General features: G+C 41.7%; 2 protein-coding genes across 2 annotated transcripts in view; both read right to left on the bottom strand.

Annotated features, from left to right (window-relative positions):
* Window positions 1-263: 263 nt before the first annotated feature.
* Window positions 264-6,782, bottom strand: HSPA8 (heat shock protein family A (Hsp70) member 8). Its single transcript, XM_082201003.1, has 9 exons — window positions 6,633-6,782; window positions 4,658-4,867; window positions 3,605-3,810; window positions 3,362-3,514; window positions 2,706-3,261; window positions 2,192-2,394; window positions 1,568-1,766; window positions 1,107-1,339; window positions 264-634 (listed from the first exon to the last, which is right to left on the bottom strand). The coding sequence occupies exons 2-9, from the start codon at window positions 4,860-4,862 to the stop codon at window positions 449-451; spliced, it is 1,941 nt and encodes a 646-aa protein (XP_082057129.1). The 5' UTR covers window positions 4,863-4,867; window positions 6,633-6,782; the 3' UTR covers window positions 264-448.
* A 3,627-nt stretch (window positions 6,783-10,409) lies between these two features.
* Window positions 10,410-26,253, bottom strand: part of CLMP (CXADR like cell adhesion molecule) — a 54,195-nt gene continuing 38,351 nt past the window's right edge. Inside the window, exons 2-7 of the mRNA XM_082201062.1 lie at window positions 23,985-24,142; window positions 21,292-21,493; window positions 21,014-21,178; window positions 20,541-20,663; window positions 18,213-18,354; window positions 10,410-13,240 (exon numbers count right to left, since the gene is read on the bottom strand). Of these exons, the coding sequence (XP_082057188.1) occupies window positions 12,946-13,240; window positions 18,213-18,354; window positions 20,541-20,663; window positions 21,014-21,178; window positions 21,292-21,493; window positions 23,985-24,142 (1,085 nt within the window). The 3' untranslated portion in view covers window positions 10,410-12,945. The remainder of the gene's footprint in view (window positions 13,241-18,212; window positions 18,355-20,540; window positions 20,664-21,013; window positions 21,179-21,291; window positions 21,494-23,984; window positions 24,143-26,253) is intronic.

The following is a 26,253-nucleotide window of genomic DNA, read 5'->3' as shown; positions in this document are numbered from 1 at the left end:
ACAATTCTGCTAATATAGGAGCTATGCAAAAGCAGTGAATAGCCTTGAATTTTAAAAGTTCCAGCTTCAGATCCATGCTTGCTGTGGAATAATTTGGCATTCTTCCAGGCATACAAATATGACCTTATAACAAGGATGCTGTGTAGTAGAAATCTGGAAACAGCACCAGGAAGATTAATGTAAAGTAGCTAAATGTGAATGCTGATGCCTTGCCCCTGGCATCACAATGAGTCTGCCTACTAAGGAAGCACCACAAGTAAATCTTTCATGTTGCCAATTAAATAAGTTTATTGGGACTCAAGTTGCATTTCTACTTTTATACAGTACTGGTAAAGTGCAGTGTTTGCCTTCCCCTCCCTGTGCACATGTTCAAAGTATCAAGAATGCCCTTTGTAATTTGAGTCCTTCAGTTCTGAAGGTGGTCCACAGAAATGTCCTCTCTAGAGCTTTAATCCACCTCCTCAATGGTTGGTCCAGAAGATGCTCCTCCAGAGGGGGGTGCTCCACCACCAGGGAAGCCACCAGGCATGCCTCCAGGCATCCCACCTGCACTCTGGTACAGCTTGGTTATGATGGGGTTGCAAACTTTTTCCAGCTCCTTCTGTTGGTGCTCAAATTCTTCCTTCTCAGCAGTCTAAAAATATACAGGAAGAAAGCATCCGTGTTAGTTGTTCCTCTGTACACCTGTAAACACTAGCACTCCTGAACTGCATCTTAAGATTTATACAAGCCATTCTAAGTGAACTTTTGCCTAGTTTTGTACCACCCAACAGATATATTACCAAGTGGTCGCTCAGACATCCAAGGAAGGTACTTGGAGCCAACATAGGTCTTTCAACCTCTGGTGGAAACTACGAATGGTTTTGGAAACTCTTTCATCATTGCGAACCACTGGCTACTACTCCACCTTATTTTAGCGTCAAGGACAGACCCACTGTTTAAAGATTTGTAGTGCCCCTCTAGGCACTTGCTAGCTTTTTAAAGTGTAGGCTGCTTTCTTCCATACAGAACAGCTTTGTGGACAAGCAAAGTGCTTAAATGCTTTCTGCCAGTACTATTTGAAGTGTACTTCCTTTAGATATCTAGGTTGGGGTGGTGCTACAAACCTGGTTTTTATCCAGCCAGTTGATGATCTCATTACACTTGTCCATGATCTTCTGCTTGTCTTCATCACTAATTTTGCCTTGAAGTTTCTCATCTTCCACAGTCGCTTTCATATTGAAAGCATAGGATTCTAGGGAGTTCTTGGATGACACCTTGTCGCGCTGCTTTTCATCTTCAGCCTTGTATTTCTCAGCTTCCTGGACCATGCGTTCGATGTCTTCCTTACTGAGGCGGCCTTTGAAGAATAAAATATTTTTTAAGTTTTATGTTTTGCCAGTCAAACCACTATTTGCTGCATAGTTGGTGGTGGTGTTTTTTTTTTTAAAAGGTAAAGGGCCCCCGGCATCTGGATTACCACCTTATTCTCACCTGAAACCTGAACATTAGGTCAATTAGTTTTGGCTAATCTATACTGAGTTACCTACTTCCATTTCATAAGCTTCTTCGCATATCAGCAACTTACCTTTGTCATTTGTTATTGTGATCTTGTTCTCTTTGCCAGTGCTCTTATCCACGGCCGACACATTGAGGATACCATTGGCATCAATGTCAAATGTTACTTCAATTTGAGGTACGCCCCTTGGAGCTGGAGGGATGCCAGTTAATTCAAACTTGCCCAGCAAGTTATTGTCTTTTGTCATTGCTCTCTCGCCCTCATAAACCTATAAAATAGGAAGTGTCTATAGTCAGCCTCTTTTACAAGTGCAAAGGCTCTATTTATAGGGTTAGAATGCATTTTAAAATAAATTTTCTTTAATAGGAAACTAAGCAGCTATGAGTAAGTTGGTCGCTCAGACATCCAAGGAAGGTACTTTGAGCCAACATAGGTCTTTCAACCTCCGGTGGAAACTACGAATGGTTTTGGAATCTCTTTCATCATTGCAACCAGACATCACCTTGCTATCCTTACATAGCCGAGTAAATAATTCATGTGATGTCCTCCAGAAGTTGATACTCCCATAAACTAAAACACTGTTAAATGCCAGATTAGCCAGAATATCAGCACATCTGGAGGGCACCATATGGGTAGTCCTAGATTAAATGGCAGTATTTTTAGCTAAACTCCCATGGAACATTTTTACCATACCTGAATCAGCACACCTGGCTGGTTATCAGAGTATGTGGTGAAGGTCTGAGTCTGTTTTGTGGGAATTGTGGTGTTTCTTTTAATCAAGACCGTCATGACACCACCAGCTGTTTCAATACCCAGCGACAGAGGAGTGACATCCAGCAACAGCAGGTCTTGCACGTTTTCAGACTTGTCCCCAGACAAGATTGCAGCTTGAACAGCTGTAAAGTGGAAAAAAGAGGTTATGCATAAACAAAAGTACACACTATGCCCCTTTACTACTCAAATAATTCTACTCGCTCAGACATCCAAGGAAGGTTTGGACCATCATTATCAGCTTCTGGTGGAAACCGCGAATGGATTTGGAACCAGTCATCAATGCAAGAAATCAAGTTTATAGGAAGGAATCTGGATTCTAGGCTTGCGTGTAAACACATGCTTAATCTACAGGTATATTGCCCAAATTTAGGTGTAACAGCAAGGAATGCATTGCTGATAAGCTTTCAGGCTATTGCTACATCTTAGTACTGACCTGCACCATAAGCCACAGCTTCATCAGGGTTGATGCTCTTGTTCAGTTCCTTGCCGTTGAAGAAATCCTGAAGGAGTTTCTGGATCTTGGGGATGCGAGTGGAGCCACCAACAAGTACAATATCATGCACCTGAGATTTATCTAGCTTGGCATCCCGCAAGGCTTTCTCCACAGGGTCAAGAGTGCCACGGAACAAGTCAGCATTCAGCTCCTCAAAGCGAGCTCTGGTAATTGAGGTGTAGAAGTCAATACCCTCATACAGGGAATCTATCTCAATACTGGCCTGAGTGCTGGAGGAGAGAGTACGCTTCGCACGCTCACAGGCAGTGCGGAGCCTTCGAACAGCTCGCTTGTTTTCACTGATGTCCTTCTTGTGTTTGCGCTTGAATTCAGCAATGAAATGGTTGACCATTCTGTTGTCAAAGTCTTCCCCGCCCAAGTGGGTGTCACCTGCAGTTGACTTTACTTCAAAGATGCCATCCTCAATGGTGAGGATCGAAACATCAAAGGTGCCACCACCAAGGTCAAAGATCAACACGTTTCTCTCAGCACCGACCTAGGATACATGATAAAAGGTACACATTAGTGGAAATGAAGACAAATTAGTAATACCCAAATATTCCTCACCATGGACTGGGATGCCTTTTACTACTCACTTTTTTGTCCAAGCCATAAGCAATAGCAGCTGCAGTTGGCTCATTGATGATCCGGAGCACATTGAGACCTGCAATGGTTCCAGCATCTTTTGTAGCCTGGCGTTGGGAGTCATTAAAGTAAGCTGGGACTGTGACGACAGCATTTGTAACAGTCTGCAAAAGGTAAAAAGAAACATGTGTTAAAGTATGGAAACAATACAGCATACAATTTGCAATCACAATGCTGTCATTTTAAAGCCTCACCTTTCCCAAGTACGCCTCTGCAATTTCCTTCATCTTAGTTAGCACCATGGAAGAAATTTCCTCTGGATAAAAGCTTTTTGCTTCTCCTTTGTAATCCACTTGGACTTTTGGTCTGCCAGCATCATTCACCACAGTGAAAGGCCAGTGCTTCATATCAGACTGGACAACAGCATCATCAAATCTACGGCCGATCAGACGCTTTGCATCTATAAAGAGATTTTAGTTACTTGTTAGTAATGTTTCACTGGTGACTTCCTGTGTCATTTTAATATTGGCACACTGCCCTTTCTAGTTTTCAGAAAAGTAGCTATTTTAGATTGAATGTAGCAAAAAAGGGTATTTCAGATTTAATTATATCAACTTTCAAAGAAGCATACGTGCACTGAGCAGAAAATGCTGCAGCTTAAAGGAAAAAAGGCTGAATTTATTGGTAACTGAATTTGTACATAATATGTATACAAAATAAAGTGTACATTTGTGTTGTAAAATTATACATTCTACTAAAGGAACATTTTATATCCCCACATATATAAGTACATGTACTTATCTCTGCCCACTAAGAATTAAGTTAAGCAGATCCATAAAAGCTGATGCTGCAACAAAACTTGCTGGCCTTTGAGGTGCCACAAGGCTTATTTCCAATTTGAAGAGAGCACATACAAAGGGTTATACAACTCAATAAAACACCAAATCTTCCCAGGGGTGGAGAAACTACCAAAACTCCAGGCGGATATACTAAGCCTTCTCCACAGCTCTCTGGTATTCTTGCCACTAATGCAGCTATTCGTATGGGGCATGTGGTAAGGTCAGGGAAGTGACTCCCTTAAGGAAGTGGTTTTAAATATAACTCAAGAGTGGTGTTGAGAAACTTCAACCCTGCTGGCTTTTGAAATGGAAAAGTTAATTAGATGTGCCCTGCTACTAGAATACTTTGTTATTACCCAATTGTGTTATTACAGCATAGTTGCATGACAAAACACCTTAAGCAAGCCTTAATCTAAATGGCCATCGTGCAAGACAAATGCTTCCAGGGAGTCTTAATGTTATCCTTACCGAAGACAGTGTTGGTGGGGTTCATTGCCACCTGGTTCTTTGCAGCGTCACCAATAAGCCTCTCCGTGTCAGTGAAGGCAACATAGCTGGGAGTGGTCCTGTTACCCTGGTCATTGGCAATGATTTCCACCTTGCCATGTTGGAAGACACCCACGCAGGAATAGGTGGTGCCAAGATCAATTCCAACAGATGGTCCCTTAGACATTGTAGCTGTGAACAAAGTAACATTTAGATATCAACAATTCATGCCTGTAATGTTTAAGCATTAGAAGCAACATATTCGAAGCAAAAACTGTCAGCCGATCCGCATTAAGAACGATCATTAAGAACCATTTAGTAAAACATTTATCCTAGAGCCAGCCTAGTGAAGTTTCAGAAATGCCCAGGAGGACCATACACTTAAATCCCCATTTGGCCATAAAACTAACTAGATTAACTCTCTGAAACAATCTGGAATTTTTCCTTGCCTTGAAATCAAAGCATTACTTGTGCAGGCCTCTTGCTTAGAACCCCACTGCCCAGATGTAAAATTATGGATGCTTGTATGCATTCAATTTTCATATTCCACGAGGATATCTGTTCTAACGCCAATAGAATGGGGATTGAAGGCGGTGCAGCGACTTTGGAGAAGCCACCACATGGCCGAGGCGGAAGCGCCGACGTTCCAGCCACGAGGGGCACCGGAAGGATTGAATTACTTTTCCCGGCATGCCCTAAGAGCGTTCCACCCGCGCGGGAAGGAGGCGGGGCTTCGCGATGGATTCTGGGAACCTCCTCTTACCCCCCCCTACGCAGCCTGCATTTGGAACACGAGGCCTCGCTGGATGGGAGGAGCGATACCAGACCACGTGCAAAGATGCCGGCCGGAACCGGCCGAGGGCGCTGCTGAGCACGTGGCGGGGAGGGGGAAGAGGAGGAAGGAAAGAAGGGCGATTAGGTAAGCTTTCTGCACCAGTAACGAAGGGAGACGACAGAAGAGATTCCTCCACACCACCCTAAAAAAGGAACTGGACCTTTCGCCAGCAGTTACTTAAGAACTTCTGCTTTTAAAGCAAGACTCCAGTGATCTAAGGTCGAGGGAGGCAGCAATCCTGCCCCCCCGTGCCATCTGCGGCTCATTTCCTCGCCTCGATATTTCAAGGTCATCAAACGACCGCCCCCATTTTCTAAGACTTAGCGCCTGCGCTCCGTATCCTAAGAATTAAGACGCCCCCGCCGATTTTGTTAATCTGCCCCCATCCAAGTAAAACTGGATTAGCGGCACACGATATATAAACGTGGGGGGGGGGAGAGAAAGAGAAAGGTTGTTCCCGTTTATAACCGGGGTTGCCCCCACCTAATTTCCCCGCATTAAATCAACGGGCAATCCTATAGCCAGGTTTAACGGGGCATAGACTGAACATATGAGTAGCAGAATGGAGTCTGCCTTCATCCTCCCTTTTCACTCCCCCGTTCAAAGAAAAGGCCAATGCAGTTGCTTTATTAAAGGAGGGCGGCCCGCCCACGTGTACTTTAATCGCCTTAGAGCAGATTTAGCCTGGTTTTTCCAAAGGCGATCCATACCATGATCCACACCCCCCCCCCGCGCTCGTTTCCTCCTTTCCTTTGGTACGAAGCGTTTCGCCGAGCTTCTCCTTACATTTACTTCCTTTTACCGGTTTCCCTAAAGGAACACCGTTTCAGACGCCATTGTCACCCCCCTACCCCCCCCCAGACACAGAGACCCCTACACTAGAGAAAGTGAGGGCGAAGAGAAATAGGCTTCAAAGGCGTTTTGTAGAGCTGAAAGGAAATGGGACAAAAGGAATGGGAAGCCTGCGAAATGAAGGAGCGACACGGTTTTTTTTCATTTAGCAAATTCTCTACTTTCCTCCACCCCAACCCACAGAAGGAAAAGAAATCAATGATTCAGATGCAATTAGCGTATATATAGGCACCCACTCTGCATTACTGCCCCCCCCTTCAAAGAAATTACCTGCTTCGGTTTCCTTCAAAAACCAGGAAACGAATGGCTGCTTCGCGTAGCTCTGGAGAAAAAGCGGCTTTCTCGGCCCAGCCACAAGTCATTATATACTACTGAAGAACCTTCCAGAAGGGCCACGCCTCTTTCCGGCCGACGGGCCAATCCCGCCGCGCCTGTCGCCCGCCTTCCCCGCCCACTTCAGCCAATGGCCGTAGACGCATTGCGTGAGGCGTATGTGACGCAACAAAGGAAAGCGAAGGGGGCGGGCGAAACGGGTGATTCAACGGGTGCCGGCCGGCTTTCTCGCTCTCTTTCCTCGTTCTGGTTCTAGAACTTTCGTCGCTCCCCGCGCGGCAAGACAGTGTATGTGGGTGGGAGGGAGAGAAAATGTCCGAGCTCCACGACGTGGCCCTGGGCCAATGAAATTTCTCCCCCGGCCGCCTTTATTTGCATAACCGGAGAGCTGTTAGGCGTAGATAGGGCCTGTTCTTTTTCTGTCTTTTGTGTTCTGAGGTGGAGCCAGTCCCTCGCAGAATCGGGTCGCCCCCCCCTCCCTCAATATTTATATAATATTCGACGGGAGGGATTGGGCGGAGAAATGAGACGGGGAGGGGGAAGGGGAGCCGGGCTGAGTGCAAAGTGAAGATTCGGACGGGCGTGGGGAGTGACAAATGAGATGGGCGTACGGGAGGAAGGGGTGAGAAACTGGCCAATCGGGTCGCTGGTTACCTCAGAGCGGGAAGGCAGTGGGCGGGCCGAGAGCAGCCGCATTTTTGGAAGTGAAGGAGAGAGTTTGGCACAAAATGGCGGATTAGCGAGGCCCGTTTGCCGCAGGGCGCTGGCTGATGGCCAAGGCCGGGGTCAGTTGGGGACGGGCGTTTCATGCTCGGGCGCCAAGGGGCGGACAATGCCGACCTATCTCGAGAGAAAGTAAATCGACTCAACACACTTAGGATTATTGTGGCTCTCCCCCCCCCCCCCATTTTCATTTATTGCATTTATATCCCACCTTTTCCTCCAAGATGGAGCACGTGGTTCTTCCCCTCGTTTAATCTCCGCAGGTAGGTTAGGCCTAGAGGCAGTAACTGGCTTCTTTCCAAGGTCACATGCTGTGAGCTCCCAGGTCCTAGTCGTGACCCTTTTTATCAACTATGCCACACTGGTTGTGAAATGAGAGAGTTTCTGAAAGGCATTCTGAAGCCGGTACCCTTAACCTTTCTCCCTTTGCCGACCTGCTGTGCGAGGGAATTGCCTTACAGAATTCTGCACATGCTCAAGGGCACGTTGCACACACCACCGTCATAACCTGAAAGCTGCATAAGCGCCATGGGGAAAGTCCAGGGCTGGCCCAAAAAATTTTGGTACCTAAGGCGAGCCACAAAATGGTATCTGCCTACCCCTGTCCAGCCAGAGAAGAAAGGGTGAGTGAAGAACCACTATCTGGAAGGGCGGGGTGTTTGTGTGAATAAAATCTTCACTGGGTACAAGGCAGACAAACCAACCAACCTGCCTGGTGGTTGAAGTGGGAATCAAAGGCAGTTCGGGGGGGGGGGGGTGGAGGAAGGGGTCTGCTCTGAATCCCACCTGGAAGGTGCAGAGTCCAGAGGGGGATTTATTGAGATCATTGCAGACTTTGTGGCTGTTAGATTTCATTACTGTATTTTGTATGATTTACGTACCTGTTGATGGTTCAACAACAACCCTCCAAAGGGTTTACCAAACAACAACAACTCCAAGCTGTCCCTCCCCCCCCGTCTCTTTCGCCCCGCTCCTAGTTACCACACAGCCTGTTGGAGAGTAATGGAGAAGCTGAAAGTTTGCTTCCTGTTGTGTTCCATTTTTGTTGGCCTAATAAAGGTCTTGTTTCTGATCCCCCCCCCTTTATTGTTTTTCCCTCTTAAAGGGGTTCGTATAATTTAAAACTGCCCGGGTACTAAAATCAGGTAACAGATTAGCTGAGCCCCTGTCAGCCTTGTTTGCAGTTAGCTTCACATCTCTCCTCAACAACTTGTGATGCTGAGATGGACGGTGGTTGGTTTCATTCTGCCACAGAGTTATGTATTTCAGGCTTTGGAAGGTCTTCTAATTTAGATGTCTGGTGACCAGCAGACAGTTGTACAAAAGGAAGCAAATGAATTATTCACGTTTTTTGATGGTTTAGTTCTGAGAAGGAATGCTTGGTTCTGGGATTAAAGGTGTAGGCCTAATGTGCAAGGGGAAGGGCTGAAGCTCAGTGGTAGAGCACATGCTTTTCATGCAAACGGTCCTGGGTTCAATCCCTGGCATTTTCAGAAAGTATTAGGAAATATTGTCTGAAACAGTTGCTGCCACAGTGTAAATAATGAGTTAGATGGATTTATTGTCTTGACATGGTTTAAGGCAGCAGTGTCCTATGTCCCCTGTGTAGAAAGTCCCATTTCACAGTGGAATTTGTTTTTTAGTAATATGCATAAGATTGCTGGCAGATAGAAGCATGCTTACTGGGGAGTAAAACCCATTAAATTTAGTAGGATGCTGTTGAGTAAATGTATTTTTGATTGCATTGACCTGGTTTGCATGCCCCTTTAAATGGTTGTTAAAATAAACTTATGGATTAAATTTGAGTGTGCATTATGCTAGTGCTTTTCCTTCCCCATTCCTGCTATGCTGCCAGGAAACAAAAAGTGGTCTGATTTAATTCAGACCCAGGTCCATAATTTCCTCCTCTCCAAACGAACCACAAATAGTAATCTAGTTTTGTTCATATTAAAACCAGAATTTATTTTAACTGTGGTTTACAGTGGCTTGTGAATTGGGCCATTGTAAACCATGGTTAATTCTGGCTCCAATTAATTCCTCACATGAAAGGAAATCCTTTTTTTGCTATCCTCTGCCTATTGATGTGGAAATTCCACTGCCTACCTTTTGGGTGAAAACTGAAACTTGTGTGCAATTTATTTCCCTATCAATCTCAATATTTTGGGGCACTTATTCCTACACAAATTTCTCTTTCCCCCAATTGTTACCTAATTAAGAATCTCTTTGGTTTGGGGCAAAATTAGTATGTCCTTGTATTAGTCTGTTAAAAGTTTTCTTTTTCAAGTAGGCTCTTGGAAGTTTAAGAAATTTCTCCCACCTCTAATCCTGATACTGATGAATCTGAGATTTTCAGAGGGAAGCTTTGTCCCTATCATCTTATGTCAAAATGTGCTTGCTACGGTTGTTGGTTCTGAAGGGTGACTAAACTACTGTGGATCGGATCTATTTATATCTTCAAATAAGGTCTTTTGGGATATGTTGCTAGAATGATTCCCCCCAGTGGAATTGTATGTTCATTGGTTATATAATCCATAGGGCATTCTAGTTATATGTGTATACAAAAGCTTGAAATTTCCATTTTGTTGTAGGATTTCTTGGAATTTATGTTTTTTCTGAAATAAGGCCTATGCTCTAATACAATTTAGCCTAATTAGCACCGTACAAGTAACAGCAAGTATGAATAGCTTACTCTGTTTACATAGAAATGTGGCAGGCTTGCATCTCATGACCATTAGGTCCCACTGCATTTTGTAAAGTGGGATCAGCAAAAAAAACATAGGTCACAAGAAAGCCATCAGACCCTTCATTGTTTATGTATAGTGTAGACTCCCAAGTCCTAGATTTCCTGCCAGCCAGGATATGGAAGCCTACTACTATCCCCTTACCTACTAAGTGTTTAGAGGAAAGAGATTAGATCTCCTTGATGCAGTTTGAAATAATTAATTGGACCATAAAGTTAGTTAAATAACAAAATTGTGACACTTTTCCAGGTTTGGTTGAACTACAGCATTTATACTGCAGCCTCCTTTATTTAAAAACAACAACAAAACAACCTTACTAAATTGTTGATTCAAAGGAATCTATAATAAATGTTTGTTTCATTTTGTGTTGCTCATTCTGAGCACAAGTACACCAATAATAGCAGGTAGACGTAATCTCAGTTTACCAATTAAGAATTAAAACAAAACTAGAGAAGATTTATGCACCCACACTAAGTAGCAATTGGTATACAGAATAACAGTAAATACTTTAAATAGAATATTTTACAAAATAAAGTTTGGTTTTTCATAACATAAGTGTGATTTCCCTTATGAAATAGTGTTTAGTACCATGTCTACTTCAAAAGCCATTGCACTTAACATTCTCTTTAAATATGAAATATTTGATGATCTGAAAGAATGTATTCCACCTTTATTTAGATCTTATCTCCCTTAATACCTATGGAATTCACTTGGGTTAATTTTAACCTATAATGCCACTGACGATGTGCTAAACTAGTAGTAGAACTAGTAGAATAGTTTGTACTTCACCTTTAAAGAAATGGCAGGTGTTGGTTTGGAAATTTAATAGCATGTGAAGGCTCAAAGTACACACGTAACATATATTTACAACTTAGCCAATTTGAATACAATGATGTAGATTTTCCTTTGTAAATTAGAGTAATTTGTATGGGATAATTTAAATTGGGGTGGGGATTCAAGTTTGTAGTGGAAAATAATTTGGTGCCCTAGAGAGTGATCTGATTTAGCATGTTTATTTTACTTGTATTTAGTAAACAAAACTAAAAACTTTGAAATTGCCAAACTTGCCTAGTATTTTATTTGCAGTCCACTCATTGTTACTACTGAGCTTCCTGAGTGGAAAAATTTCCAGAGGGAAAACAAAGTGTTGAAAAAAATCTGCCACATATCACTGTTTCAGTGTCCTCTTTTTTGTGATACAGACCATTAATTCATTTCTGTACTTGGGTCAGATCCTGAGTAAAGTGATCTAAATAGCTTCCTAGTTAAAAGTTTGAAAAATGAAGTTTACAATCAATCATAAACAGTTGACCACCTTGCAATCTTCTCTATGGTGATTCAGATCAGTGCAGTGATAAAACTGTTCAGTGGTCCATAAAACTTATATTTTAATTTATTCATGTTAAGGATGTGCATAATATGAATTCAGTATGACCTGCAAACAGGAGTCATTGGCACTGTATTAGGTTTATTTTGAAGAAGGGGAAAGTAGGTTCCTTAGTTGGGGATAATAAACTTAAAGTACTACTCTATGAACATTAGGAATACGTTCTTCAGCACAGTAGAATTCTGAATAAACGTGGGGTACTGTTAGGGTTGCATCCAGCTAGCTATACTTACAGTAGACCCATTGAAGTGAATTGACCTAAATAATTAATGTCCATTATTTTCAGTGGGTCTACTCTGAGTAGGACTAATTGGATAGAACCATTAGTATTCCTAGATACCTGATTTTAATCATACTGGAACATGCTTCAAATATTTCCAAACATTTTGTTACAGAGACTCTCCAAGTAAAGGCCTTTCTCTCTTAGGAAGAAAATTCACCACTGATTTCCTTTGAGAAACCTTTATTGAAACCCCTTGTGTTGTATCTAACGTTAATGAATTGCCAATACAGTACATGATCCACTGGTACTTTCTAAGCAACTATTTGGGAATCATTCTTGTACTATGTCAGGCTAGTGGTTCCACTCTGAATGTGATAAAATATCAGAATTTAGGCTTTAAAACAATCAGCTGCAGTATGAATATTTTAAATTAGCTTAGTTATAAATTTATATTTTCAGTAACAAATAGTATTAATGGAAGTGTTTTTGTACTTTGGAAAACTTGAGGAATTCTTAAAATCAGCTATGGACTTCTACAGTTCTGGTCACATTGTGTAAACAAACTTTCATTGGCTTTTTCCTTTAAATTTTGAGTGTTTCTTTCACAAATATATTTACAACAAGATTCCCAAACCATTAATTAGAAGTTTTACTCATCACACTTTCCATTTTATTCTGGCCTTTTTAAAAGCAACAGCATAGTAACTTTGGCAATATCCATCCTAAAAATGGATGGTGTTATTTCCAGTACAGAGAAGAGAAGTACACTGTCCATCGTCCCCCCGACACACTTCAGTATTGCTTCTTGTATACATTTCATGAAAACTACCAAATAAATTTCCACTTCAGAGATCTATTGGGATTTTTTGTGTCTCTTTTTTATTTTTTTAAAAATGGTTCAAGACTCCAGCATTTGACACCTGCCACTTCAGTGTTCCCTTTTCTTCCTTTAAGAGTTAATCACAAAAGCATTAAAAATAATAAAAAAACAGCATGAGTTCACTTTTCAAGGCTACCTGTAGCAGAGAATACTGAGTGATGAGTTTTATTATGTAGTGGTTGAGTGTGTGTGGTGGGGGAGCTCCCTTGGAAGGTAAACAATCTAATATAGTGCTGGTGGTTTGTGTGTGTGTGTGTGTTATGGGCATAGCTGGAGCCTGAATAGATGCGGAATAATCAAACTGACTGGAAAACCCGACTCTGAGCAGGCATCATGGTTGGTGTGGCTTCTGTTTTCATAAAGTTGGTGTGGTTTATTTTCTTTGGCTCAGTTTCCCTGCCATCTATCTCAACCTGGTTGTGTTGCGTTGGAGTAATATGAGGAGTGGCCTCTGTTGATAATGTCTGCTGGCTTCGGGAGGCACTGTTTGCTGTTGATCTTGTTGAGGAGGATCCAGAATGTGAACTTCTGGAGCCAGAAGAGGAAGAGCCAGGCTTGACTAATCGGGCTTTTGGTGCCTCTGCGTCTTCTCTGTAATCAAAAGATGGTATGATTAAATGTAGAAAATAATGAAGACCAGACATAGTCATTTCATTAATTTTAAGATGCTTTAGAAGTTCAACAAGGTTTCAAATTAAGTGCTGATCTTTTCACCTGTATTACATATGTATATCATTCACAATGCGTGAAAAGAATAAAAATGCTTACTTCCATGTTATCCAAATCATCCTAATACCATTGTAAATAATTCAGGGTTTAAATGCAAAATATAAATCCTAGAGGATTAAAAAAATGACCAATTATCTACTGATAGGAAAGTTGCAGGCGTTAGTTAGCAGGAATATTGTGTATTGCATTGTGGGTGGGGGCAGTCTCTGAAACCAAAGGCTCATATGGAGTGATATGCTGCAAGTAACACAAGTGACATGAATTGAATCTAAACTCTAAACTAAGGCTTTTACAAAACCTATTCTATTAATTCGTATAAATACAGTAAAAGGATTACCACAGCAAGACTGGCTTGAATCCCTCCCCTTACACTATTGATTGTGTTGGTGTGAGGGGACACATTCTGCCTTCATACAGCCAGGTATGACATACATGTCACTTCTGGCTCCATGCACTGTGAAGATAATTAAGAATATAAGAAGAACCTGCTGGATCAGGCAAATGAGCCATCTAGTCCTGTATCCTGTTCTCACAATGGCCAACCAGATGTTCTTTCAGGAATCCTTTGTAATTTTTCTGCTGTGATCGCTTAAATAAAACTCATTTGTGTTTCACACAGCTGTCATGTGTCATTACTGCATTGGGTCAATCCTATATTGTGCAGCACAAAAAACAAATCCAAAAGAACTACCACACTGAGTCAGATCAGTAATTAATTGAGTCCATAGTCATTTCCCAATAAGACCAACACTGGAAGTTTGAAATGAGGTTGAGCAGCAACACAACTGAACAATCTAGTCTCCTGAGTATTTGCTTCTAGCAGCCAAAAGTTTAGGGGTTCCTTAATGATGTGTTTGTATTCCCTATCTTAATCATAGAATTGTAGAGTTGGAAGGCACCCTGAGTACCATCTAGTCCAACCCCCTGCAGTGCAGGAATATGAAGCTGTCCTGACATTCGATTGAAAAAACACACAATTGCACTTCTAGGCTGTTGTTGCTAAAATAACACATTCTGTCATAGTCTGCTAAAACAGTTGCTTCTCAAGTTATCTGATGTGGTGGATTGGTAGCCCCGCACAGTGTGCCAAGAATTGACACCGTATTTGGTCTCTAAAACATCCTACCCAACTTGGATCATGGTGGAAGCTGATGACTCGTGGACTGGCACATGTCCACGGACCACCACTTTGAGTAAAGGTAAAGGGGCCCCTGACCATTAGGTCCAGTCGTGACCGACTGGGGTTGCGGTGCTCAACCTCATTTGTGGTGCTCATCTTGCTTTATTGGCTGAGGGAGCCGGCGTACAGCTTCCACGTCATGTGACCAGCATGACTAAGCCGCTTCTGGCAAACCAGAGCAGCGCACGGAAACGCCGTTTACCTTCCCGCTGGAGCAGTACCTATTTATCTACTTGCACTTTGATGTGCTTTCGAACTGCTAGGTTGGCAGGAGCAGGGACCAAGCAACGGGAGCTCACCCCGTCATGGGGATTCGAACCGACAACCTTCTGATCGGCAAGTCCTAGGTTCTATGGTTTAACCCACAGCGCCACCCATGTCCCTTACCACTTTGAGTAGCATTGCATTAAAATGTGATTGGGTAGAATTATTTTGTCTCTGGTTTGAAGCATCTTCTCAAGTGCTTTAAAACATGGTTTAAAGTTTCAGGGTAATAAAACCTTTGAGAATTTTTCACCCTTGACCAAGGTTGTAGTTCTAGGGCAAAGTGCTGAGGCAGACTGTTAATAAGTCATTCCTTTGTGTGTGATCTAACCCATATTAATATAGTGGAGTCAGCTGATGAACCTGAACTACTTGTTGCAGCTTGAAAGTGGGTCACAGAGTGCTTTCAGGACTTAGGACACTCTGTACATAAGTTGGATATAAATCTAGTGTGTGTTACATTCCTGATATACAATTCAGTTAACTAGAATTTGTTTTTTACATTTGTATCTCATCTCCCAAGTACGGTAACTAGGTAGGCTGTGCAAGTGTGAGTTGCCTGGGGTCATCCAAGTGAACTTCATAGGTGAATGGGTATTTGAGCCTGGGTTTCCCCACAGCCAAACCCAGAGCTGTAGAACTGTACTATACTATTTCCTGTATCTTGAGAGACGTTCCTCTCTCTCAATCATTAATGTTATTTTTGGTATATATTCCTGTCCTATATAAAATACTCAAGGTAGTTTGTGCACTTCTATTGTATCCCATGGCTTCCAATTTCTTCCTGCATCATTCTTGTTGCCCTGTGTATAGAAAAGGGCAATGAAGTGAAATGAAAGTTTCCATAGATGCTAAGGTTGAAAGCAAGGGACAGGAAAAAGTCCAGGTAAGTGTCACATAGGCAAATACCGGTAATCTGTACTAATGGTTTCTCTTACAAAATTCCAACCCTAATATACAATCGAAGAAATGCAGAGGGGTTTTTTTTAAAAAAATAATCTGTGAAAGAGCACAGATATCAGCTTAATGGCTGGATTATAAAGAAATGAAATGGGATATTGTGAGTCATGAGGGCTGGGCAGTCTTAAAGGATGACTGTTTCATTTTCTCTCCTAAGGGTGTAGGCTGAATCATGTAGTTCAGACTTGTTTTAAACATCCCACAAATAAAGTTAAGGAAAGTTCTGGTAAGGGTAATGTGCTAGAATAGAGAGAGCTACATACCGGTACACTAAGTTGTCATTTGTCAGTTCTTGAAAGTATGTGCTCTTTCAAGAATTCATATGAATTAGTACTTCACAATAGTGACAGAAATCATTGTTACACCTATTAAATAATAATATACAGCTTCAAACTAAAGTATCTAAAAAGATCACTTAAAACAATAAATATACAAAATACTATTACAAATTCAATTGACAAGCATAAGTATATAGCTGGGTGAATCTTGTATGGAATAAACGTGGTATTCAGCTCTGGGAAATGGCAGATAAAAGCTCTATATATAAAGAGAAGAAGAAGAAGAGTTTGGATTTGATATCCTGCTCTATCACTACCCTAAGGTGTCTCAAATCAGTTAACAATCTCCTTTCCCTTTCTCCCTCACAACAAACATTCTGGGAGGTGAGTGAGGCTGAGAAACTTCAGAGAAGTGTGACTAGCCCAAGGTCACCCAGCATCTGTATAAGGAGTCTGTATTTAAATGGGGGGGGGGACGATGAAAAGGAACTGTCATAAGGGAAATGCTTTGGCAAAGAATTTAGCTATTTCTGAAGAGGGAATAGATGTCAATAGACAATGATTTTAATCGTCAGCTGATTATGCCAAACTCCACCTCCATCTGCCACTATTTTGTGGCTGACTGCCCTGCACTACTGTTTTGTGACTGGTGAGTCTCAGTAATTTCCAGCCATCGCAAGTAACCTTAGGAATAGAAAGTTTGAGAACCTCTAGTCTACACCATGTTCATTAGCACTGATAAGTTAAAGTAACACACAAATGAGTATTTAATACCTCTTCAAAGGAACACAAGGTGCACAGTATTTTTGTTAAGGATCTCAGCATCCATGGGTTAATGAGAATGAATATTTTTGAAATAGCATGTAACTAACTTGTTCACAATTATCTCAAACTAAACTGCATTGTTGTCCATACGCTTTCCCTACTGCAGGAGTGGGAAACCTGTGGCCTTCCAGGTGTTTAATTAGACTCCAGTTACTGTACCATCAGTTCCAGCTGGCACGGCCAATGAATATGGATGATGGGAGTTGTCATCCAGCAACATCTGAAGAGACACAAGTCTCCCACAATAGAATAACACATATTTAGCCTTGAAACTTCAGTCTTGACTCATTTATTCACTCCACTTGCCCCAGGCTTGCACATTGTAATGCAGCTAGATTCATACTGCATTTCTCTTTTAAATAGGTAGGAACAAACTTTAATAGACAGTAATATAATTTATCTGTGCAATGACATAAATAAAAAACTGGGCAAGTGAGTGATATGATAGCCAGTCTTTTTCCCGGCCCACATGTCTTGTGCCCAATAACAAAAGACAGTGGCTGGTATACAGGCAGCAACCATTTTAAGTGTGTCCGATATGTGCGTGACTGCACACCTGATTCTCAGTGAACCTAGAAGGGACCCAAAAAGTCACAAAATGGGGTGGAATGGGGTGTGTGCAGGCCTTTTCAGTGGTGTTTCAACTATATGCAATTTCACTTAAATGTGTGGCGCCTTTGGAACTTAACCCTCATGTAAATTGGGAGTTGCCTGTATGTATATAAAGCTGCCATTTTCTGCCTATGTTTAAGCTTCAGCAGAGTTGTCAAAGACTATTTTTCAATCTCATTTTGATGTTTACATTTTTTCACTACATCCACATAATACCTGCCCCCTGAGGATAACATTTCATGTTGAAGCAGACTTTAGTCCAGGAAGGCTTATCCTGTAATACTTTTGTAAATGTTTTAAGGACCATAAAACTATTCGCTTTTGTCAGATCATTAATCCAGCCGGTGTAGTACTATCTCTTGCTGCCTGTAGCAGCTCTCCAAGGTATTGGCAGAGATCTTTCCCAGCTCTGTTACTTGGGGGCCTTTTAAATTGGGGTGCCAGTGATTCAGTCTGGGATCCCGTGTAAATCATGTGCTTAGAATCATAGACTTGTACAGTTGGAAGGGGTTCTGAGGGTCATCTAGTCCACCCCCTGCAGCGGAGGAATCTCAACACATAGTTCCCCATCAGATTAGAAACCTCTTATCACTGAGTGATAATCTCCCCCTCCCCCCTTCTGCCAGTTCTGAGACCTTCTGTGACACAGGAAGGTAATGTTGTGTTAATTTGGTCCTTGGAGAGTTGTAAATAGAAATACTTTAGAGGTAATTACTTGATTTCATTTGGGGTCTCTTCTTCTTCATATTTCTTCTTCTCTTTTTTCTTGATTGTCAGCCACACTGCCAAGAGAACCAGGGCAGGGCCCCCCATTGCTCCACACACTGCTCCAGCAACTATGCCAAAATTTTGTGCATCTGTTGATTCATAAATGCATACAGTGTTACATTTGCCAAAGAACAAAACATTTTGCCACAGTATGTTGTGTCTGTTTCAGTGAGTTTCCATGCAACTTAATCCTCTTGTATAGGAGTTCCTAAAGAAGTTCTAATACTGCGTCCGAAAGAAAAAATAACAGCATACTCAAATTGCTATAGTGATCTGCATAAACACTGTAGTCCAGGTTAAGCCCCTTTTACCTCTTCTCTGTTGAATGTCCCTTTATTTATATTTACATTTATTTTAGGAAAAATAAAGCCTCTGTCTACTTCTGCTTTAAAAAGGTGAAATTTAAGTCAGATCACTTTCACAAAGTGCTGTGAATGTTTTTAATTATTTTTATGTATTTGTATTACTGTTATTTTTTGTTGTAAATCACTTTGGGGGATTTTGTTGTGAGAAGCAATTGATACATTTAATAAATTTAAAGTAACCATAACAAGATTGGCTGGTTGAAAAATTCCTTTTAGTGACTTCAATTTTCCACCTTAAACATGCTCTCTGATACACATTCATTTAGTCTACAAATATTTTTAAATGTATCCATAATGTACATTTTATGTTTGTTACAGTAAATGTTATGAAATGCATAATATAGTATCCAAATGTATTATTGCTGTTTATTCATATTATTTATATTTTTGTTGCCTAATCTGTTGTTGCTCACAGATTCTTTTAACCTTGGTGTGCCATTAGTTTGGCATTGTGACCCATGTATAATGCTTGCTGGGCACAGGCTTAAAGTGTTCAGTTAATATTTATTAAGTAGCACATTGTACCACAGTAGAACTTTCTAAGCTATTTATTACTTGATTGGGTAGTTATTACATTTATAACCTGTCTTTCTTCCATCTAGGAGCTTGGGTAGTTTCCAGTCTCCCATCCAGTCATTGAGCAGGTTTCAGACCTCTTTATCTTGAGCAAGGTCACTGCATCATGCATCACCAGACCATGTCATGGGACAAGAAAAGTCTGTTGAGAGAGGTCATCTTGTTCATACGTGATGGCTGCTGGCAGCATGGTGGTGTAGTTGCGGCTGTGGGAGTGCACCAGTGGAACTAATCCAGTTCTTCTGCTGGTATGCCTAAGTAGCCCTGACCTTGCCTCTGCCCAGTTCCACCCAAGTTCTTTCTAGATAGGCTGCTGTGGTGACGCCTGTCTTGGGAGCACAGCTCCTTCACACCACACAAAGCAGTTACTGTTTATTGTTGTAAGGACTTTCTTATTCCTCCTGTCCATTTATTTAAAAGCAAATCTATTCCTCATGGTTGCACACACCTAGATTTGTGTGTATGTTGGCAAAGACTTGTTGCCAACCATGTGAGGCTTATCCTTATTCCCGTGTCATGGGGAAAACAGTTTTCCAAAAACCCTAATCGCTGGTTAAACTAACTTGGAAAACTTCATGACCCACAGTATTGCTATCATTAAGTGCCTAAGCAGGAAAGCAAAACTCATTCATCGCTGTGAACCCTTTCCATGTAGTTTTTACTCAGCTTCTGGTTATAAGTATATTTTATTGCTCTACAGGAAAATAAAAAAATTATTTCTGCCTCTTCAGTCAAATTTGAGGCTCAGTATAAAATTAGGCTAGTGGATAATTCAAAAGTGTGGCCTTTACTTCAGAGTCATAGCTCATTAATGAAAACTAGAGAAGCTGCTTAGAGATGCAGCTGCTACCAAAAATATCTTAGTTTGTAGGGATCCCTAAATCATAGAATTATAGAGTTGGAAAGGGGCCATAAGAGTTATCTAGTCCAACCTCCTGCAATGCAGGAATCTCTTGCCCGACCTGAGATGCAAGACCTGAGATTAAGAGCCTCATGCTTGGCCAAAGGTGAGCAGAGGCCACCTGAGATTGATAAAGGAGAAAGAGGGGTGCAACCTCTAGACCCAATGGCTGACTACAGGGTCTTGGTTACTGTGCCTTGGGAGGAAAGCTTCATTGTGTAAACTGACAGCTATTGTGTGGAGAGAATGGGAGATGGAGAGTGATGAGGCCAAGATCTGAACAGTGGCCTTCTAGTTCTTCTACTTTTCTACAATATTCATGAACTGTCTTTTTTGGTACAATTGACATTTCTTGTGAATTTAATGTTTAATTTAATATCGGACTACATTTCCATCCAACCTTAGAAACACTTGGGATTCCCTGTATACTTACACTGCACAGTCACTTTTACAACACAACTTTCCTGCCCTACTTCATTAGAGGCAGTACACTGGTATAACCCTGTTGCCATCCATGTGAGGTTCTTCAGCAGAAATTGTGCAGGATTCGAAAAATCTGGGGGGAAATCAAGATTTCATGAATTAGGACAAGGATACATTGTTTAGACTATGAAATTTGTTATGACAAATGTGTTGATGGCCGCCAACTTTGAGGCTTTACATTTTATGTAAACCACTTTGGGATTTTGCATATTAATATATAAATATAATACCTAAATAAGTAATGTAGAACCTTCTAGATCTCTTGCAGGGAGTAAAGGTACTCTATATGTCAAGACTTTCAGCTTTTTATACTTGTGGTGAGCAGAAGACCCAGAAACATTCCCTGCTTTTGATAGCTGCCATAATGAGAGGCCACAAGAGAACCTTTGCTTAAAGGTGGTTTGGGGACAACAGCGGACTTACTGATATGTGCCATGGCTGGCAGGGACCCAGCTTTTCCATCCTCTTCTATACGCTCCCATTTGTACATTATGGGTGCAGTGCCAGAGACAGTATTGCACTGTAAACTGATTTCTTTCCCTTCTATCATCTCTCCTTCTTTCCAGCATTTGGGTTTAGAAGGTTTTTCTGGGAATAGGAAAAAAATATCAGATTTCTACTCTTAATTGTAAGCCAGAATAACATGATACTCAATAGATAAACTAAGTGCTTATCTTGGAACAACTTCATAAGAGCCTTACCCAGAACCTTCAGGGTTATGTGGGTCCATTCATACTGCCCGGCATTTTTAACTTTGCATGTGTATTGGCCAGCGTCGCTTGGCTGCAGGAAAGAAATCTCCAAAGAGGCATCTCCAGTCCGGTTGTTGGAGGCAAATGAAACACGACCCTTTTGTTCATCATTAAAGTAAGTGTAGGTGTTGCTTCCTGCATAATTTATCACCTGAGAGGCAAAGAGAGTCCACTCATTAGTTACTTTGTTCTTCATTTCACCATTGCTAGTTTAATAAAAACAAAATCACTAGGATTTATTCTTATTCCAAGGGCTTTTCCACACTTGAACATTGTCCATCTGCTAATCCACTAGCATGACAACCTCTCGGGAGAGTTTTATTTCTGTCTTTCATAATTTGTCCTTGTAGTTAAGGGTTAACTTTCAACATTCTCTGAATGAAAATTGGACAAGAGTAACTTGTTCTAGATGTGTTGTCCTCAATGCTGTGATTCCTTCATTGCAGGGGGCTTCACTAGATGACCTTTGGACAATGCCTTTTTTCCTTCTGCAGCTATACTTCATAAGATTTACATTTTGTTTAAAATCATGCTTATGATTCATTTCCTTTAATTTGTGTCTGGGGAAGAATATGTATTTTTATACACAGTAACATTGTTACTTGAGACAAAAGTCTTCTGATTCAAGCTTTAGCCTAGGCTTTTAGAGGTAAAAAATCGCCTTGTATGACAACAGATGTGTTTAATCTTTTCACTTGAGATATTTATTTATACTCCATCTTTTTCCCTGATGGGATTCAAGGTGGCTTACAGATAAAAATAAGAACTGCTATAAATTTCTTTTAAAAAATCATTGTAAAAAACCAATTATAGAATTAAAACTATATACAGTATCTAAAATATATTAAAATCACACAAATAATTACAAGAAAAACAGCATGGCACCAGCCCTTTCATTTAAACCAGTCAGTTCCCCAAAGCTTGTTGGAACAAGAAAGTCTTCACCTGCTGGCAAAGGGACAACAAGGAGGGCATTCCAGAGTCTGGGAGCAGCCACCAAGAAGGCTCACTCCTATGTCCCCACCAAGTGCCTGTAAGGGTGGCCTCTCCCAAAGATCACGAAAGCCAGGCAGGTTCATGTGAGGGAGTACAGTCTTTCAGATAGCTTGGACCTAAGCTGTGTAGGGCTTTATAGGTCATAAATGGACTGGTAGCCAGTGGAGCTGTTTTAACAAGGGAGTTAGTTGTATGTTCCCTATAACCAGCCCGAGTCAACAATCTGGCTGCAGCTCTTTGAACCAGTTTAAGTTTCTGAGCAGCTTTCGAAGGCAGCCCCACGTAGAGTGTTACACTACGTAATCCAAACATAACATAACTAAGGCATGTATATCCCTTTATGGAATAGTTTGGTGTTTCTTACAGTGTTGTTGGCATCCATCTGTCTCACAGTGTGACTAATGTTTAACAGAAAACATTTACAGCCAAAAAAATCTTTTCATGTCTAAGGCTGCAGTTGTATATACCCTTACCCTGGAGTAAGCCCAATCAAACTTAATGGGGCATACTACTTAGTTAGACATGTTCAAGACTGCACTCCAATTCTTCTAAATTTTCTAAGTTACCCTTTTCACCAGAAATCTGTCGTCCAATGTGGGAGCTCTTTTAAAATTTAGAATGACTGGTTTGCCATGCAGGCTCCTTGTATGCTTTTAAAATGTGTAGTGCTTAGTAATCGATGTTAACTAGTTTTGCTATCTTGGTGTGACCAAAGGTGTGGCTGGTGTTTCCCAGTTTGCATTGTAACAAAAGCCTCTTCATAGGACTCTGAAGTCTCATATTGTTCTGAGCCAACTTTATATATTAGCATACATGCAGGGACGAACAAAGGCTAACCGACACCCAGGGCGGGGCAAACCACCGGCTGCGCAAGCGTTGTGTCACTACGTACGACGCATGTGTGGCATTGCTACGTAGGGTGCATGTGCAGCGTCACTATGTACAGAGCATGTGTGTGACACCACACATGCGTTGTACGTAGCAGTTTGCCGCCGGCGGTGCCCGAACGCCACACGGACAGTGGTGAGATCCTCTGCTCACGGCTGCAGTGGCGGTGGAGGGATCCCACCACCGTCTGTACGGTGCTTGGGCGGCGCCGGCAGCAAACCGGAATGTACAGCACATGTGTGGCGTTGCTACATTCAGCGCATGCGTTTGACACTGTGCATGCGTTGTACGTAGGAGTTTGCCACTGGCGCAGCTCAAATGCTGTACGGATGATGATGGGATCCTCTGCTCGCGGCTGCAACTGCAAACAGGATCCTCCATATGTGGCTGTGGCAGCGCAATGGCTGCTTGCGCCGCTGCGCCCAGGGGTGGCGGGGCGAGCACCCCGCGGGGTGCCACCTTGTCACCCCCTCAGACATGGCACCCGGGGCGCACTGCCACACCTTGTGACACCACTGCATACATGAGGGCAGAGTTATTTTTCAAGAAAAAGAGGGGCCAGAGCTCACCATGAACTTCTCCCTTGTTCTCTTAGAATGGCAATGACGCCCACCTGAGAGGTGCTGGATCTGAGCTCCAATGAGCTCCAGCTCATAAAATCCCTGGGTGAGGGCAAGGTTGTTTTATTCCTTTAATCCCAGAATCTATGTGGGGATAGTGTGAACTAAGGAACTTTGAATTTCAGGGGATAGACATACCACTTTTGGTTCAGCATCGGAATTCTTTAGCAGCCATTCTATGTCTAGGCTTGTTTGCCCCAGGCGGTGCAGTCGATGGTGACAGGGCAGAGTAATGTTTGCTTCGGCCACTTTCTTAAATTCTATCTGAGCCCGTGACAGCCAAGTGGAACAGGATGCTGAAAGAGAAAGATCAAGTCAGATGCTTCCAGTAACCCTAGACCAATAAATCACTGCTTTGGCATTTCATGTCATGTTCCAGTGAGAGTTGTGTTCTGTGGGGTAAGCTGCTTTGAATTGATCAAGAAGACCAGATATGAATATTTAAAGCAATATTATTCCTATTAACAAATGCAACCGAAATGGAGAGGGAGAGAGTGACTTGCCAAGATGATGAGGCTACACTGAGGTGGAATCTGAACATATCCATCACTCTGTCAAGAGGATCATAGTGACTTTTACGTATCATCTTTGTGTTATCATGGGATGTTGGGCGTCTTGTTCTGTGTTGCAGATCAGTTGCTTGGTAGGCATGTCACAAGTGCAGCCTCACTAAAACAGAGTTTGATTATCTCTTGCTTTACAAAATAGAAGTTAATTTGTATCTATTTCAGATTAGCTGGCTGGTAGATTATTGATTGGTTTACTGCTAATCTAGATACTGTTTACATGCTTTTCTTTTTGAAAAAATATTCTGATGCTGGCAAACACCAGTGGTAAAAACTGGTGTTGCCATGTGCACCAAACAGATGGTAAACATAGAATTCTTTTAACTGTTGGAGTTGATAAAAGGAACATAGGAAGCTGCCTTATATAGAGTCAGACCTTGGTTGGTTGATTTCTGCACTGTCTACACCAGGCATGTCCAAAGTTCGGCCCAGGGGCCTAATCTGGCCCTCTGGTCGATTTAATTTGGCTCCCGTAGCAGTTTATTTACTGGAGCAAAACCCAGTTTGGACATCCCTGGTCTACACCAACTGGCAGTGGTTTCAGGCAGGGGTGTTAATCCCTGAGCTGTGGCTCATAGTGTATAACAGTTGCTAAAATAGTGATAGGTTTGGTTGAGCCCAAAGGTATTTATAGTGAATGAGTGTATGAGCAGTGTATGATTTAAAGCAGCAATCAAAACACTTAACTCCCTTTTCTTGAATAGTGAGTTGATTTTCGGCTGTCTGAGTACTGTGAGTATTCATCAGAACAGTACTGGTTGTAGCTTCCCTCAAACTATATATTAAAAAAGTACAGCTTGAACTACTGGTTTTTAGATTCATGCATTCTTGGCAGAAGCCCTGCCCAGAGCAAGGGATTTAATTTATGTGGGCTATGCGTAAAGAACCTGTAGCTGAATATAGGCAGGGCTAATCTGGCAGCGATTGTCCTGGAACTATTGGCAGCATTTCCACCCATATTGTGTTGTTGTGGACTGAGGGGCTGTGAAATGACATGGACGCCAATTCCCTCTCCTCAAACTCCATTCATTGAGCTATGCTACTTTGTGGTGGGATTAGGAACAAAATTTTATGACTTGTGATTGATAAAGCTTTTGCTTACAGTTTGTTAATAAGAAACATATTATTGTTAACTTAAAACCCTCCTAACAAAAGAAAACCAAGTACTGTACTGTAATCAATGGCAAAATTGTATACAGCTGTCAATGCTATATTGATGCTTCCAGAGTTGGCCGCTAGAGGGACTCTGATACGCATGTGAAATTTGGGCTGAGAATGTAATGTAGACAAAACAAATAGTTATGGAGTGTCTTTTTTATCATGTGTGCTGTTTTTGAGATCCTTTTTTTTAAATTAAAAAAGGGAGAGTAGACACCCCAGTGACAGCTTGTTTTAATTGTTGTTTTTTCAATTGAGCACCTTTAGAGCAGCCAGAAAAGAGAAGCAACAGAAAACTAATAATAAAATGTCATCCCAGTTCAATTTATATTATTTTACTGTGAAATGTTGGTATGCTCATGATGAGTTAATTCATTTGTGCTTGTATTTCAAAAAGCTGTTTGGCTTTATCTAGTTTTTGGCTCTGCCTGGTGTTATAAGAAAAATACCTCTAATTCCCTTATGGGGTATCCAGAGCCTGTATGGAGTCCCTCACGAGATTTCTATCGGTCAGAGAAAGCAGAGGCCAAGCAGAGTATATTGAAAGGAAAGCGGCTAGTAAGCCTGATCTTTATTAAAGGAAATAAACTGTTGCAACAGGGTCCCCACTCACCACACATAGGAGGGAGGAGAACCCCGAACAATGGTGCACAAGCCCCTATAAAGACTTTTGAAATTGCCCA

This window comes from Podarcis vaucheri, assembly GCF_965113315.1.
Source record: "Podarcis vaucheri genome assembly, chromosome: 15".
In the NCBI taxonomy this organism is placed as follows: Eukaryota; Metazoa; Chordata; class Lepidosauria; order Squamata; family Lacertidae; genus Podarcis; species Podarcis vaucheri.
This window is presented reverse-complemented; position numbering and strand designations above follow the sequence as displayed.